This window comes from Bos javanicus, chromosome 10 (genome assembly GCF_032452875.1).
Source record: "Bos javanicus breed banteng chromosome 10, ARS-OSU_banteng_1.0, whole genome shotgun sequence".
NCBI lineage: Eukaryota > Metazoa > Chordata > Mammalia > Artiodactyla > Bovidae > Bos > Bos javanicus.
The window spans coordinates 46,437,013-46,451,334 of record NC_083877.1 but is presented as its reverse complement, the minus strand read 5'-3'; the positions used below and the strand labels follow the sequence as shown (position 1 = coordinate 46,451,334).

The 14,322-nt window shown below is 36.6% G+C and overlaps 1 protein-coding gene across 2 annotated transcripts; it reads right to left on the bottom strand.

The window, feature by feature from the left end:
- Window positions 1-9,669: 9,669 nt before the first annotated feature.
- On the bottom strand, window positions 9,670-13,175 carry RPS27L (ribosomal protein S27 like). 2 transcript variants are annotated; one of them, XM_061431101.1, is made up of 4 exons: window positions 13,044-13,175; window positions 12,025-12,129; window positions 10,990-11,100; window positions 9,670-9,891 (listed from the first exon to the last, which is right to left on the bottom strand). In XM_061431101.1, the coding sequence occupies exons 2-4, from the start codon at window positions 12,041-12,043 to the stop codon at window positions 9,863-9,865; spliced, it is 159 nt and encodes a 52-aa protein (XP_061287085.1). In that variant the 5' UTR covers window positions 12,044-12,129; window positions 13,044-13,175; the 3' UTR covers window positions 9,670-9,862. The 2 variants fall into 2 exon arrangements, with proteins under 2 accessions (XP_061287085.1, XP_061287086.1); XM_061431102.1 differs by having other exon boundaries at window positions 12,025-12,133; window positions 13,044-13,127.
- Window positions 13,176-14,322: the final 1,147 nt, after the last annotated feature.

Sequence of the window (14,322 nt, the reverse complement as noted above, 5' to 3'; positions counted from 1 at the left end):
AGAGGTCAGAATACAGAGAGCAACTCCCTACAACAGATCCATTTTATCTCCTTGTTTCTTTCTGGCTTCTGACTTCTAGGTCTTCTATTCATTTTGTCAAATTTTTCAACCCATACTTCTTTGATAAATAGAAAATGCCTTCCTTTAATGTTATTCTTTAAATTTTAAACATTAATTATTGTGACAAAAGGGAAATAAAATTAACAGCAATTAAAAAAATATTTCTGATAAAAATATCATGTTTTTGGACTTCCTTGGTGGTCCAGTAGTTAAGAATCCACTTTTCAATGCAGGGGGTGTGGTTTCAATCCCTTGTCTGGGAACTAAGATCACACATGCTGTGCACTATAGACAAAAACAAAAATTTTTTTAATCATGTTTTCAGTTTGATCATGTGATACCAATGTGAGCTTTGAACCTTAACACATACCATAGAGCAAAACGCTTGGACCTACCAGGAGGTGACATTTACACTAGCAGAGGAGAAAAGCGCATTGTCTGAGTGTTGGGGAGAAGTGCGATGTGACTGAACTGTCCAAGGGGTTACAGCCACAAAGTGTGAAGAGATCTGTGAAGTTGGTTAATGTGTACTATGAACAGGGTACTTGCTTTAGACTAGTTTTTTTCACTTTTTAGGATTCTTATTGAAGCCATGAGAAAGCTGGGGATTTTCTCAAAGTGAATCAATATACAAACGTCAGGGGTTCACTGACCCCACATTAAGAATTCGTATTGACCATAACAACTTATTTTCTTACTTAATGCTTTGATAAGTGCTAAATAGAAGTGTTAGAAATGCTTTGATAAATTTCCGCATTTCCCAAAATGGTAATTGCGGTGTGGCTGATCCTTTAGGGAAAAGAACTCAGGAGAATTTGACACAAGTTGCTTGCATTTTTGTTTTTGTTTTTCTGAAATTTACAACTTGTCACGGTGGTTATTGGCTACAAATGATTTGCTTTACCTTCCTGTGGTAGAATAAAAAATTTCAAAATTCTGCTGCAGATTTGATAGTTGAGGTTCTGGAAATATGTCTTTGTAGTTTTTATAGAAAAAATGTAAATCTTCATTTAGATGGGTTAGAGTTTATTATTGTATTTTATTAAGAAAGAAGTTACTTGTAACCTTTAGGGTTTTACAGATACATTATCACAACCATAGGCATAAAGAATTATATTGTTATTTGCTATTGATTCAGGTTCAAATAGTCTCAGTTCTATTCTTAGGAGATACTGGAATAGCTACTTGATATTTTGTTTTGCTTTGGCTGTGCCATGAGGCTTTTGGATCTCAGTTCCCCAACCAGAGATTGAACCTGGGCCCTTGGCAGTGAGAGCAGAGTCCTAACCACTGGACCACCAGGGAGTTCCCTTGATCTTTTATTTTTAAAAAAATACTAGAAAGCATAAAAGCTTCACATTGCAAATACCCATGTAATCCCAGTACCCAGAATTTAAAATGCTAATATTTAGTCAAATTTTCTTCATTTTAAAATAATAATGAGTAAAACTTAATAGATAAAACTGAAGACCCCTAGAACCATCACCCAAAGCCCCACTACTTTTGCCCTACAGGGACCAGCTGTCAGGAGTTGGTGTATATTCATCCACTCCCTTGTTTAATGCTTTCACAGCCAAGTATATACATATACACTGTGTGTATACTATGTATACTATGGTGCTATTTGTATAAATGTAAATAAAACATGTTCTACATTCCCTTTTTAACATTGATTTTTGTGATCTGCTCAAGTTGATAAATATAAATCCAGTTTACTGCAATAAAATATGATATTGTATGACTATATCACATTATATGGGCTTCTCTGGTGGCTCAGCAGTAAAGAATCTGCCTGCCAATGCCAGAGATGTAAGAGACACAGGTTTAATCCATGGTTCAGGAAGATCCCTTGGAGAAGGAAATGGCAACCCACTCTAGTATTCTTGCCTGGGAAATCCCATGGACAGAGGAGCCTGGTGGGCTACAATCCATTAGGGTCGCAGAGTTGGACACAATTTAGCGACTAAGTAACAGCAACATAATCACATTATACTCTCCATTTTTTAACTGATTTTTTTTTTTTTTTACTAGTATATACAGAGCTGTAAGGAACATCCTTTTCTTTGAGTTGAACCATATGAAATTGTTATTTTTCCAAATCAAAAGATGCTTGAACATAGACAATTTTATGTAGCTGAACCTAATTCTGTTGTTTGTATACCACCACTGACTTTTAATTTTTGACTGAACAATGGATAGAAAATGATATCTGATTATTTTTACTTGCATTTACCTATTGTTAGTGAAGTTAAACCTATTTTCACACATTCATTGGCCACCTGGATTTCCTCTAAATTTCCTACCTATATTTGTGCCCATCCAGAATAGGGGAAATGAATAAAGCATTTCTTTAAAAATTGATTGTGGACGTACATGTTCATGGAGTTGGAGAATGAATAGTCTTGATAAATATTGGAGGTCTCCCAAAATGTAGTAAAATTTTTAATAGCCACAAATTCCTCCCATTCCATTTTGCATGCTCCTTTGCAATGTGATTTTGCCTCTCTTCTCAGCCAAAAGTGGTGTCTGTTTCTCCACTCCCTTGAACCTGGGCTGGCCTTGTGACTCTCTTTGACCTGTGGAATATTGTGGAAATGATGTTGCGTAAGTTCCAGAGTTCAGGCTTCAAGAGGTCTTCAAACCTTCCATCTTTACCCTCTGAGAACACCGCCTCCAAGACTGCCATGTAAGAAAACCAGACTAGCTTACTACATACTCAGCTGACAGCCAGCACCAGACATGTGACTGAAGTCATCTTGGACCTTCCAGTCCGGTTGAGCCTCCAGATGAAGGCAGCCACATGATGAGCCCAGGTAAGATCAACCCACAGAATCATGAAAAAGAATGTCATCATCATTTTAAGCCACTAAATTTTGGGGTGGCTTGGTTTGCAGCAGTAGTTAGCACAACTGTGCTCAAGTGTGGTAATGAGGTGGGTAAATAATTTGAAAGAAAAAAATAGAACTTGAAAGTTCTTGATTTTGAATCGACAGGATCCTTTTTTATTTAAAAGAATACTATTAGCAGAGCGCTCACTATGTGTCAGGCATTGTGCTAAGAACTTTATTAACTCATTTTATCTTCAAAACAACCCCATTAAGTAGAAAGTATTATAGTCATTTTGCCCAAAGTCACATAACCATTAACCATTAGAACTCATATCAAATCCAGGCTTATCTAACTCAAAAGGCTGTTCTAAAATTATCTTGTCTTCCTGTTAAAAAAGAAAACTCTAAAAATTTACAGGCCCAATAAAAGGACATTCGGTAGCATCCAACTTTATAGGTGAAATATTTAGTAAAAAAAAAAAATTGTCATATAAATTGAATAAAAATATATTGGGATTTTACATAGTAAATCTGGCTTCGAATAAAGAATATTCACAACTTCTGTTATTATGCAAATTAAAGACAAAAATGGCACAGTAGAGTCATACTTTTAAACACCACCTCTCTTATATACATAGCATTATATATAAAATGTGAAATGAGAAAATGAGAAAGATACTCATGGACTGAAGAACACAACCACGAAACAGTGAGCAGGGCTGAAACTGGTGTCTCCTGAGCTCTGGGTGCAGATGGCAGTGGCAGCTCCAATATTATGTTCCTATAGAATAATCAAAACCAACCTGCTTCCCTAAGAAAAATTCAAGTCGAGAATTTTTCCTATGTTGTTCTCTTATCAAGAGAGAGACTCTAAAGAGAGTCTTAACCACTGGGCCACAGGGGAATTCCTAGTCTTTAGGCTATTTTGAGTTTATTTTTGTGTGTTCCAGCTTCATTGATTCACATGCAGTTGTCCAGCTTTCACAACACCACTTGCTGAAGAAACTGTCGTTTCTCCATCATATATTTTTGCCCCTTTTGTCAAAGATTAATTGGCCATTGGTGTGGGTTTATTTCTGAGTGCCTTATTCTGTTACATTGATGCATGTCTATTTTGGTCCCAATACCATGCTGCTTTGATTATTGTAGTTTTGTAGTATTATCTAAAGGATGGGAGCAGTATACCTTCAACTTTGTTCTTTTCCCTCAGGGATTGCTTTGGCAATTCTCTTTTATGGTTCCATATAAATTTTAGGATTTTTTCTTCTAGTTCTGTGTAAAATGTCATTGGTTATTTTATAGGGATTGCATTAAATCTGCCATTTTAACAATACTAGTTCTTCCAATTCAAAAGTATAGGGTTTCTTTCCATTTCTTTAAATCATTTTCAGTTTTATTTATCAATTTGTTATATAGTTCTCAGCATATACGTCTTTCATCTCCTTGGTCACGATTATTCCTACATTTTTAAAGGTGATTTTTTTAAGCTTTCCCTAATATTTCACTGTTCATGTAAAGAAATGCAATAGACTTCTGTATATTAATCTTGTATCTTGGTATACCTTGATGGCCTCATTTATCAGTTCTAATAGTTTTTGTGTGGCATCTCTAGGGTTTTCTATATATAGTATTATGTCATCTGCATATTATATCTCTTCCAACTTGATACATTTCTTTTTTTGTCTGATTGCTATGGCTGGGACTTCCAATATTATGTTAATAGAAGTGGTAAGAGTGGGCATCCTTATCTTATTCCAGACTTTAGTGGGAGGACTTTCAGTGTTTCACCATTGAGTATTATGTTGGCTGTGGGTTCATCATAAATAGCTTTTATTATGTTGCGATATGTTCCCTCTTTACCTACTTTAGTAAGTTTTTAATCATAAGTGGATTTTGAATCTTATCAGATGCTTTTTCTGCATCTATTGAGATATAGTTTTTGTCTTTTCTTTGTTGATGTGGTTTATCATATTGGTTGTGTATGTTGAACCATCTTTGTGACCCTAGGATGAATCCAACTTGGTCATGGTTTATGGTCTTTTTTATGTGTTGTTAGATTTGATTTACTAATATTTTGTTGAGAATTTTTGTATCTATATTAATCAACATTATTGACCTATGTTCTTCTTTTTTGGTATTGTCTTTATTCTGATTTTGGTATCAGCGTGGTAGTGGCTTCACAGAATGATTTTAGGAATGTTCCCTCCTCTTAAATCCTTTGGAAGAGTTTGAGAAGGATTGGTTTAAGTTCTTTTTATGTTTGGTAGAATTCCTCAGTGAAGTCATCTGGTGCTGGACTTTTTTTTTGCAGGGAGTTTTTATTATTATTACTATAGACAGAATCTCAATTTTCAAATCTGGATAGAATTCTTCAACTTTGTATTCTATGACAGGTAGAATAATGGCCCCCTAAAATGTCCACATCCTTATCTCCAGAATATGTAAATGTTACCTTACATAGCAAAAGAAATTTTGCAGGTGTAATTACATCAAGGATCTTGAAATAGGTAGATTATCCTGGATTATCCAAGTGAATGCAGTGTAATCACAAAGGTCTTTATAAGAAGAAGGTGGGAGGTTAGAGTCAGAGATGTGATGATAGAAGTAAAGGATGGAGTAATCTGGGGCCAGGAACCAAGAAATACAGGTAGCCTCTAGAAACTGGAAAAGACCAGGAAACATTCTCCCTTTAGAGCCTCCAGAAGAAACATACACCTTGATCTTAGGTTCAAGAGATCCACTGTGGACTTCTCATCTCCAAAACTGTAGGATAATAAATTCATGTGTTTTTTTTTTTTTTTTTAAGCCACCAAGTTTGTTGTAGTTTGTTATAGCATCAGTAGGAAACTATATTCCTACTATTTTAAACCAAAATTCTAATATGAAGAATTTGTTATTGTTGTTAAAAAAAAAAAGAGAGAGAGAAAATGAACCCTAGGAAGATAGTAGCTTATTCTGGCTTCTTTCCACTTCTAAACTCATCAGTAATCTAGATATCCAAATTATAGAGTATGTTAGTCACTCAGTCGTGTCTGACTTTTTGCAACCCATCGACTGTAGACTTCCAGGCTCCTTTGTCCATGGAATTCTCCAAGCAAGAATACTGGAGTGGGTTGCCATTCCCTTCTCCAGGCAATCTTCTCAACCCAGGGATTGAACCCAGCTCTCCTGCATTGCAAGCATATTCTCTACCATCTCTGAGCTACCAGGGAAGCCCACAAATTAGAGTAACAATGATAAATAACCTTACAATCACCAAAGTGGCAAAAAAAAAAAAAAAAAGGGGTTCCGTTTATTTATGGAAGATGGGGAAGGGGGAAAATACTCTCATATATCGCTGATAGAAAGAAGTCTGGCATCACTTGATTAAAAATATATTTATCTTTCTAACCAGCAGTCTTACTCCTGTAAATCTAACCCACAGAAATAAAAGCTCTATTATTAAGGAATACTTAAATATATTTATGGCATTGATTATAGTGGGAAAAAACTAGAAACAAATTGCCCACCAATAGGATAATGATGAATAAATTATGGTACTTCCACACCATGGACTGTTGTGCAGTCATTAAAAAGAATTAGAGAATGAAGTTGGATCCCTGCTTCCCTTTCCCATATGCAGAATTCATTCAAAGCAGATCAAACCTAAATGTAAGAATGAAGACTATAAATCTCTTAGAAGAAAACAGGCATGAATCTCTGTGACCTAGGAATAGGGAATAATTTCTTAGATATAGCACCAAAAGCACAAGAACAAAAAAATTTAGATAAATTAGACTTCATATAAATTAAAAATGTTTGTGTTTCTAAGGACAAAAGATGAAGAGACAAGCTACAGAATGGGAGAAAATATTTGCAAACCACATATATAAGGGATTTGTATCTAAAATATGTAAGAACTCTTACAACTCAAAAATAAAAAGGCAGCCCAGTTAACAATGGACAAAGGATCTGAATAGACATTTTTCCAAAGAAGATATACAAATAGCCAATAAGGACATTTAAATATAGTCAACATCATTAGTCATAAAGGAAATGCACATTAAAACCCTAATGAGGTAACTCTTCACAAACACTGAGATGGCTATAATTAAAAAACAAACAAAAACAGACAAGGATGTAGAGAAACTGGAACCTTTGTGCTTTGTTGCTAGTAGGAATAAAATGGTGCAGGCACTTTGGAAAACAGGCAATTCCTCAAAAAGCTAAACAATTACCATCCGATCTAGCAATTCTACTTCTAGGTATATACGTCTGAGAGAATTTAAAATATCGCTACACAAAAATTTGTACACATAAATTCATAGCAGCATTATTCATAGCCAAAAAGTGAAAAAAACATAAATGTCCATTACTGATTAATGGGTAAACAAAATGTATATTCTACATATTATTATTCAGTTAAAAAGGGAATGAAGTACATGCATGAATGGCCATGATATGTATTTACGTTAATGAAAGCCTGACATAATAGGCCATGTTTTATATAATTCCATTTATATAAAATGTCCAGACAGGCAAATCCAAGGAGATAGAAAATGTATTAGTGGTTGCCAGGATCTGGGAGGAGGAAGCAATGGGGAGTGAATGCTAGTGAGTATGGAGTTTCTTTTTCTCATAATGAAAATTGCCTGAAATTATTAGATATTGGCAGTGGTTGAACAACATTGTGAATATAATAAAAACCACTGAAATTTATATTGTAAAGTGTTGAGTTTTATGGTATACATTATATCTGAAAAATTAAACTGTATCAGATGATTTACAGAGGCAACCAGATAAGAAACCATTTGTTATCTGATCAGATCAGAAGCCAAGAATTTAATTTTTAGTTATTTTTATTTAATTTTTTTTCTAATTTATGGATAGGTTAGACTTTCCTTACATTAAAAAATGAAGACAGTGGTTAAGACTCTGCACTTCCACTGCAGGTGGCATGGCATTCCATCCCTGGTCAGGGAAACTAAGGTTCCACATGCCCTGTGGCAAGGCCCAAAAAAAAATGAGGACAATATAAATGATAATATTAAAGAAAAACACTCAGTAAATAATAATGTTTGGAAAACATATTATTTAAGTTTGGAAAAGTCTGAATGTTCTCTTCTGAGCATTTTTCAAATCAAGTCATACTGTTTAATAATGGAATAAAACTTAATATACCATTCAAATCCCAGAGCCAAATATCTCTTTAAATTAACTCTTAGGTTCTTTAAAGTACCATACTTTCTTTTGATGCTATTTCCAAGAAAATTTGCAAGAATTTGCTCCCTGTTTATCACAGGTTTTGCCAAAGTTCCTAAACTGTGCACGCTGAGGTGCCTTGGAGCAAACACTGACACCTGACATCTTTTGGAGACCACACAAACTTCGAGTTCCAGGTAATTATGTTACATTTAGATAGCACATTTCCTTTGGTGATACATCTTTGTGAAGCTGGGTTTTGGGTCATTGCTGTGATAAGAATCTAATACTATGCAAAAATCAATGTGGAAAAAATGAAAATGGCAGTGTCCAATGTGATCCAAATTTTGAAAGATATTCAGTACCCAGAAGGCACACTCATTTCATTAGCAGGTCATTTAAGAATGAAGCAAAAAGTATCACTTTGGTTCTAATTTACATGTAGTTTTTTTTTACTTTAGTACTAAAGCTGCTATAATTTAACTACTTAATAAATTTAACCATTAGCTATTTCTTTTGGCCAGGGAACTCCATGAAAAAAATTACTGAAACTAAAAAGGCTATATACCAAGAAAGTTTGAGAAGCCCTGAGTTATCTGTTTCTCATACAATACACCCCAAACTTTCCACAGTTCTTCAGTTCTCATGCAACATTCCTCTGATATAACAATCAGTATTGTTAATGGATCAGTCTCTCGGATTAGGGGTGTATATATAGGAACACCTCTTGGTAGAAAATGCCTGTCTTAAGTGCCTGGCTTAAAGATAACGGGTAAACAGAAACAGTTATCTTCCCAGTCTAACGGGCAGTCATATAAGGGCTACAAAGGGAGAGATATACTCTACTTCCTAAGTCCCAAGGGTCACTTTATAAACCATAAGAATGACAATGAGATTACAGAGCCACTTAACATGTTTTGCACTCACCAGTGCTCACTTGTCTGGACCAGAGAACATAGTACCATCTACTGCTCCCTGCCAGGACATCCTGGAAAAATCACAATACTCTTGATTCCTCCTCTCAAATTTTCTGCCCCTGAAGAGCTTTCTATTAAGTATAACTCAGATGCCAGGTACAGTTACTGTACTAAATTATGCAGTATGTTATGGGCACATAAATCCAAGGCATTACACTGTGATTGTTACTACATTAAATATGTACTTCTATACGTTTCCATAGTTACAAAACCAAACTACATTTAGAATTAATAAATAATGAACTTTCCATTTGTAAGCTTCCCTGGTGGCTCAGATAGTAAAGAATCTGCCTGCAATGCCAGAGACCTGGGTTTCATCCCTGGATTGGGAAAATCCCCTGGAGGAGGGCATGGCAAACCACTCTAGTATTCTTGCCTGGAAAATTGCCATGGACAGAGGAGCCTGGTGGGCTACAGTCCATGGGGTGAAAAAGAGTTGGACAAGACTGAGCAACTAAGCACAGCACAGCACAACCCCTTCAGAGTAATTTGAAAAATGACATAAAATAAATAGAGTTTCTATTCCTGAAGTGAGACACAAACTAATCAGAATATGCTTTTAAAAATGTTTAAACCAAACTCACATACACAGTATATATAAATGTAGAGCATATTCACACATATTTTTAAAAAAAGCAAAGAAGTAATTTGCCCATAATCAAAACTTTATTGAAAAACTGACACCAAAATAGGAGAGTGTTGCTGTATACCTTACAAAATTAAATGTAATTACATTATCTTGGTAGATTAACTGGAATTACTGAACTGATAAGGCTTTCTGCGATAGAACACAAATTCAAGAAGTTGTGTGGATCATTAGTGTTGCTTCCTTCTAAATGAACAGCCTGCAAAAGAATCACAAGAGCATATTAAACACAAGTCTGTTCTATCTCTGGTATAGAGTTGTAAGGATAAAAAGTACTTTTTACATAAAAACTTAGCTTTTAGAAATTTTAGATTAAATAATCATTAAGTCCTCTCAAATGTTATAATGAAATTCATTTAAGACCATGAGTTAAAACTTTAATGCAAGCTGTCAGAAGATGCAAACTTAATTTTTAAGAACTATTCTAAATTTTTTTCTCCATAAAATAATTTTCGTTAGAGTTCATCTCAGATCTTTTAGGAAAACTCTAGTACATATGCACCCTTTTAATCATCTGTCAGCATGTGGACACAAATTCTAAGATCATGGCATGATATGCAGGTTTTGGCAATCTTGCAAGTACATTTTTAAGCAGAATACTGCACTTAAATATTGTGCTGACTTCAAAGTTAGATCTCACCAGGTCATACTAACTAGATCTTGGATTTGTTACCAATTCACTTATAACTCTTCCAGTGAGAATAACATGGAATTTACCATGTTACCAAAAATATCACAAGCCAATTTTAAATATCATTATTGAATTGTAAATCCCTAAGTACTACTATGGAAAATTATATACATATGTATTATTTCTTCTCACTGCACAAAAGTGAAAGAATTAAAAATGAGACTGTCTTATCATGAGTTGCTCATAGAAATCAAACCTCTAACATATTAAATATAGTTATCTGTTGCTTAGCTAGCATTGATAAAAACTATCTTAAATTATATGTACCAAATACATAGGAAACAAAATATTTACATGTATTTATTCGTTTACTGCATTCTGATTATGTCTAATATTCCAAGTTAAGCAAATTGACTAAATATAATACAACAAAATTAGATGTTCTAAACTAAGACCAATAACAGATTATGGAATTCTTTGCAAGGTCAAGAGTACAAACTTATCTAATTTAAAAGGGTACTACTCTTTACTAAAAAGAGCACACAATGAAAGATAAAAATTATTTTGGTAATTACGAATCTATGATTTCTTTTAAACTGATTTTTGTAAAAAGACTCTAAAATCATAAAATCTCATCCCTGGGTTAGAAAATGCCAAATGATTTACCTTCTGTGAGTCTGGCCTTTCCTCCTGTTGGCTGGCACAGCACTGTTGAACAGCCTACGCAAAGCACTACTGTCTGAGCATGGCTGAAGACCGTGGTAATCTTGTAGCAACCTAAAAAAGGGCAGTGTTAGAAGTGAAAAGCAGAAGAAAACACAGCACCTGTTCAGTGTACTTCTAGTAGAGACTTTGTAAAAGATTAGGAACTTCAGTGCTGTTCAACCACATCCGTAACAAACTTTTCTAGTAGCCACATTAAAAATAAGTGTTTTTTTTTTTTAAGATGAAATTAATAATATAATCTATGGAAGTCTGTATTTCCAAAATTATATCATTGCAACGTGTAATCAAAGCCTTTTTTCCCCTATATCTTCTGGTGTGTATTTCACACTTTAAAGATACAGCAAATTACTGTAGTGACTACAGTTAATAATACCATACTGAATATTTGAAAGTTACTACTAAGAGAATATATCTGAAAAGTTATCACAAGAAAAAAAACTGTAACTATGTATGGTGATGGGTATTAATTAGACTTACTGTGATCATTTCCCAGTATATACAAATATGGAATCATGACATCATAAACTACTTTTATGTCAGTTATACCTCAAGAAAAAAAAGAATGAAAAAGAATTTTTCCATTCTGACTAGCCACATGTCAAGTGCTCACTAGCTACATGTGCCTAATGGCCACCATACTGGATCCCACAGCTTTACAATGAAGAATCAATATACTTTTCATTGAACCATGAAAAAGAAAACTTACCATCTGAGCATCTTAAAGACTTAATAAGTTCAATGCCATGTCCCTTGTGGAAATCCCATCTTCACAACCCCCTACCCAAATGTTTCTGAAGTGGTGTATTATGCAAATAACCCTAGGACATTCCAATTCTTTAATCCCACTTCTACTCCAACAGAGGGTCCTAATATCTAAATGTACACAACAGATTATTAGCAGTCCTTACAGAAATTCTGTAAGTAGTCCTTTAGAGAAATTTTCCTTAGGAAAGGAATTAAAGTTTGAAATTTCACCTGGACATTTTACATCCATGAAGTAAGAATTTGGACTTTGAACCAGCCGTTTCTTTTTATGTTTTTTCTTTTCCTCGTCCAAGGAAGGATGCAGTAAATCTCTAGCTAACTGAATTAAAACAAACAAACAAACAAAACAAACAACAGTATGAGTACTAGAACGATACCACAACTCTGACAGATTTAACATATGTAAAATATACATGCAAAAATAGGAATAACAGTCATACTCAGCACAGACAACACTTTAGTTTTTGTTTTCTAAGCCTGTTAACTTTCATCAACACTGTTTATAATGCTTGAGTTCTCTAAGTCCCAGTTAAGGGGCTTTACAACGATCCGGAAACAGATGGTAAGGTTAACTCGGTTGTTCGTAACTAATAACAGTCGCCAGAGAAAATAAAACTGTGATGCTAATGATCCTGACCCTGGTGGACCCGCTGAGACAAGAAATTGCTGAGGTAGACCCGGAGAATGTCAACAGCGAGGTGATTTCTGCCCCCTGGGTTCAACATCTGATCTGACAAGAACTCTTAAGTGGCTGACGCTTGACTGTCTCTGATAGAGTTAATTTGTATGGCAACTTCGAAGACAGTTTTTAAAAAGGAAACAAGCAGAAAATCGCTTCCGAGAGGAAGCAGAGGGGGGCAAGAACCACAAAAAGAAAGGAAAGCAAGAAGACGTAAACGATCATAGCCTCGCGGATGCCCACCGAAACCCAGGAGGGCTGAGTAAGGTACGCAGGGAGCAGTTCCCTGCCAACCAGCAACTCCAGACCGCAGCCCAGGGCGGCGCCGGGCTTCCAGTTCCACGCCCTGGCAGGGCCCGGCTCGCCGCGCCGCTCGGGCAAGTCCCAACAAGTCCGCCACGCGCGAAAGAGCCGCGCCATCCGAGGCGCCGAGCGGCGTTCTGCAGGGAGCCCCGGGGCCCAACGGAGCCATGAATCTAGCCTGTCCTCGGGCCCCTCGGGCGACAGAGAAGGCCGACACAAACGCGAAGCCCGAAAGTAAACAACTCACAGGCATGTTGATCCTTTCGCAAGCCCAGCCCGTGCAGATCTCTAAGGCGACAACCCCAGCGAGCAGCACGCGACGAAGCGCGCGGCGTCAACTTCCGGGATACAGGAGGCTGGGAGGAGCGAAGCGGCGGGCTCGTCCCTCTAGGCGCACCTCTCGGTGGTAGGGGCTGGCTCCGGCCGGGATCCGCGAGTGCCGGGAGGGGGGAGGTGCTGAGGCGCGCGCCCATCCGACACCGCAAAGCCCAGGATTCTAACGCGCTCCCGGGCTAGGGCCCCCGGCCTCAGGTCTCTGCTCTGGGCCCAGTGGTGCTTAGGGTCGAGCTCAGACGGCTCACTCTCGTCTGGGAAGCCGCCTCAGGCTTCGGGAGCGGACCAGGGTGGGCACGCTGGGTCCTGTCAGCGGTCCCGCCGGCAAGACACTCTCCGCTCTCCGCCACTCAGCTGGCAGGCACACGGGCGATGCCTATGTTCTTTTATGTATTAAAAACAGTATTACTAATTAAAACTATTAACACGTGCCAGCGAGGTTATGAAAGAGGCTCCTTTACTTGTGCATCCGGCTCCAAATTACTGGTTATTAAATTCTTCGCGGGGTGTGGCTGTGCTTTGGGTTTGCTTGGCCTTGAAAAGGTTTTTAAGAAGCACCTATTTGCTGCTTAGTTCATTGTGTGGCTCCTTCCTATCCTCCGTGGGTCACATTTTCCAGAGTGGACAGCTCGGACTTGAAAAAACAGTGAGTGTCACCGATGGCCAGACTTGAAATATTTTTGATGAAGAGCACCATCCTGTAGATTGAGCAAGTGTTGTCAAAAGCTAAAAAACACTTGATCAGAAAATTGTCTTAGGTAGACGTTCTCGATCAGCTTTTATTTCTCTTCGAAAACATGATGCATATGTAATGTCTATTTTGGAAAATGGAGAAAAGCAAAAGAAATTTAAAATCACCATCCAGAGATAAATATTGTTAATATTTTGACCTATATCCTCCCATTTATTTTTCACTTGCATATAGGTTTGTTTTGGGATTTGGTTTTACATAATTGGTATCATCTTGTGCATGTTCTTTTATAGACGAATCCCCATACACACAACTTACTGTGTAGTGAACGTCACTCCATGTTACTATATATTCTCCTACATTATGACTTTCAATAGGCGCAGAGCATTCATCCTGTGAATATATATCTTATGTCATCCATAGACTAAGGTAGACATTAGGGCTGGTTTTTAAATGCTTAATATTTAAAATATTAATGTTAAATAGTTTCAGACAGATTCGT